At 60.4% G+C, this 3,069-nt stretch overlaps 1 protein-coding gene across 1 annotated transcript; it reads right to left on the reverse strand.

Annotated features, from left to right (window-relative positions):
• Positions 1–766: 766 nt before the first annotated feature.
• A1Q1_01046 (uncharacterized protein) lies at positions 767–1,995 on the reverse strand (the record flags this gene model as incomplete). The annotated part of the gene is made up of 3 exons (XM_014325513.1): positions 767–924; positions 995–1,404; positions 1,622–1,995. 3 exons carry the CDS (start codon positions 1,993–1,995, stop codon positions 767–769), a joined length of 942 nt encoding a protein of 313 aa, XP_014180988.1.
• Between the last annotated feature and the right edge of the window lie 1,074 nt (positions 1,996–3,069).

Genomic DNA, 3,069 nt, shown 5'->3' on the forward strand with positions numbered 1-3,069 from the left:
CGGTGCGTGCATCGGTGTGCATCGGTGTGCCCTTGCCGACTGCGCCGGAAACCGCCTCCTGGCCACCTGCTACGAGGCACAATGGCGCGCAGTGAAACGAGTGAGCACATGGTTTACCAAGAGCGCAGCGCAGCGCACAGTCCAATGACAACGGGCGGAATGCGAGAGATCTCAACGATCCCAAAGCTGCGCCCATGGGCCCAAAATAGTTGCTCCGATCTGCCAGCCTTCAAAGCGGTGCGAGCCATCTATATCTTGTCATACACACAGAGAGAAAGCTATGAATGTCCGTAGAGGTAGTGTAGTGGAAAAGAGTCCAGAAGAATGATGATCCCAAAAATGGAGAGTGTGGCTAGTGTTACAACTTGCAATGGCGAGGGGTGGTGTCGAGCAGCGCGGTTTGGGCTAGATGGGACATGAGGGATAGGCGCTAGGGCGAGTAGAGCGAACCGACTTATCTGCAGCCAGTGAGGTCAACGTAATGCGCGCATGTGCGAAGCCGGTGAGTGTCGGGCACACGACCTTGACACACACGTTTCCCAATTCTCGCACTGTCACCCAACTGCGAGACTAGTGCTCCGAATACGCCAGGCACGCCCATATGGCTTGATGGCTCACGGCTTGACGTCGTGTGAGATTGCGCGCAGCCATCGCAGCCCTTGCCAACGTTCCTCCCCTGCCCCATCCTCCTTGTCGGCTCCGCGTGGTCGACCGCTGTCGTAATGCGATCCCCCTCGGGTCGTCTACAGTGGAGCGTGAGGGTGGCTCACGGCACCGAGTACTCGTCCTCCTCCTTCTCGCGGTACACGGGCAGGGGTTCGCACATACACCCCGGCGGGCACTCTAGCGGTGGCTCGCGGGTGAAGAAGGCGAGGACGAGATCGTGCAGCAGCGCATAGAGCAGGACGCCGAGTCCGATGCCGACTGGGCGTTTAGTTAGATTTCGAACGTTTGCTAACGTGGGGGAGGATGTGAGTGGGGAAGGTGCACTTACAGAGGAGCATGGCAATGTCGCGAATGCGGGCCCGCGCTGCACACGCCGCGAGCTTGTCGATCGACGCAGCGGATAACCGTGACTTGGTGAGCTTGAGCGTCTTGATCTTGCCCGTCATGGCGTGAACGGCGTGCACCGCGTGCACCGCAGCGAGTGGGTGCCATTGTGGGTCGGGTGCGAGCGAAGCGAGCGGTAGAACGAGAAGTGAAGTGAAGTGTAGTCGCTGGGTTGAGGGAAGGTGGGGGGAGATGGCGTCTTGAGATGGACGATCGGGTGAAGTGATGCGGTAAGAGTTACGGGCTGATGAGGAAAGAGTATATGAAGGAGAGTCGAGGTTGTCGAGATGGCTGCGTCCCTTGTCGAGTGTGCTATGCACTTGCGGCTGAGCAAGACTGAGAAGCGTCTGCGGGCTACGCGACCACAGGCCTGTGAGCGTAGCCTAGTGCGAAGGGCGGCGGGCGGGGATGGAGTGTACAGGAATAGCAGAGATCAAAGGGGAAGAGGCGATGCATCCAAGTGCGGGGGGAGGATCTATGTATATCTCGCGACTACGGCTCACTCACTCACTCACTCACTCGCTCGCTCACCATGCGGTAGGCGTATAGGCGGACCAGCATGCATCCGTACAGAGGATGGCTGCCGGGTGCACGTTCGTGAAGGAGGATGGATGGCCTGAATGGGCCCAGATCCAGGCCACCCGCGGCTGCTCTGGGCTCTTGGCCCGGGCCACTGTACCCTCGACTGCATCCGCCAAGCCGATCCTCCCCTGATCCCCTTCGCCACCGCTTCCGTGTCGTCTGCCAAGAAACCGCACCCGTAAACGAACCTCGTGACGCTGCGACAACAGCCTGCCCCGCTGTTCTCTCTCCAATCACCGGGACCCCTGCCGGCCCATACACCACCAAAGCTTGATCCCCGAAATGCGGTGGAGCATCGCTCGGTGGGAGGGAGGAGCAATGAGGGACCCGATCTGCCCTCTTCCTCGCAACCGAGGCTGGCATCTGACTGACGTCTACGTCCGACTGGGGCCCAGCGCCTCCTTGCCCACTCAGCCCTCAGCGCCCAGCGGCCAGTTGACCGAATCTCGCGCGCATCTGGTGCATCTGCCCAATCCCGAAACGGCTTCAGATTTCCGGCTGCACAACCACATGCTTTCTCTCGCCCAGATCACGTGTTCAGCCCAAATGTCGACACTTCACGCCCAGATTAGCAGTCTTTGACAGCGGGAGCTAAATTTCTGCGTCCAGCAGATTAATATGACCCACCTCGGCGAGCTAGCCCCGCCAGGCCGCCCAGACGCGCACGTTGGCTCCCCCGGCGGACGCGAGACTGGCATTCTGCTTGCTCATGTTGCGCTCCTTGTCTGCACTTGCTGTCCGAAACACTCCCTTCAGAAACGTCATCAGATCTACAATGGCTGAGCAGAACGACAAGAGTGAGTCTCGCGTCCCATTGACTGTCCTCCATCCATCTATCCCCTCGGTCCGACGGTGTGCTCTCCGGCAGTCGCAAAGCGGCTTTGTTTACAAAGCACTCTGCGAAGTAGCTTGCTGTCGGACATGGCTCACATCCACTAACGGAGCTCATGCTTCCTACGCTCGCTCTGCTCACACTCGCTTCGCTCGTGCTCGCTCGTGAGTGCTAACGCCCAGTCCTCGTCGGTGTCATCGGCGGTTCGGGCCTGTACCACCTGGACAACCTAACCTTTGTGCGCAAGGTCGAGGTCGAGACGCCGTGGGGCAAGCCCTCTTCGCCCATTACCATTTCCTCCCTTCCGGACGGCTCCCAGGTCGCGTTCATCTCCCGGCACGGCGCGGCGCACACGATCACGCCGTCCGAGGTGCCTGCGCGCGCGAACATTGCCGCTCTGAAGCATCTCGGTGTGCGTGCCGTCGTCGCGTTCAGTGCCGTCGGCTCGCTCCGCGAGGAGATCGCCCCGGGCCATTTCGTGATCCCCGATCAGATCATCGACCGTACCAAGGGTATTCGCCCCGACACCTACTTCCGCGGCGAGGGCCTCGTCGTGCACTCCATGTTTGGCGAGCCGTTCTCGCGCCAGCTCAACCGCTTCATCG

The sequence above is a fragment of the Trichosporon asahii genome (assembly GCF_000293215.1).
Source record: "Trichosporon asahii var. asahii CBS 2479 unplaced genomic scaffold scaffold00039, whole genome shotgun sequence".
NCBI classification, from domain to species: Eukaryota; Fungi; Basidiomycota; class Tremellomycetes; order Trichosporonales; family Trichosporonaceae; genus Trichosporon; species Trichosporon asahii.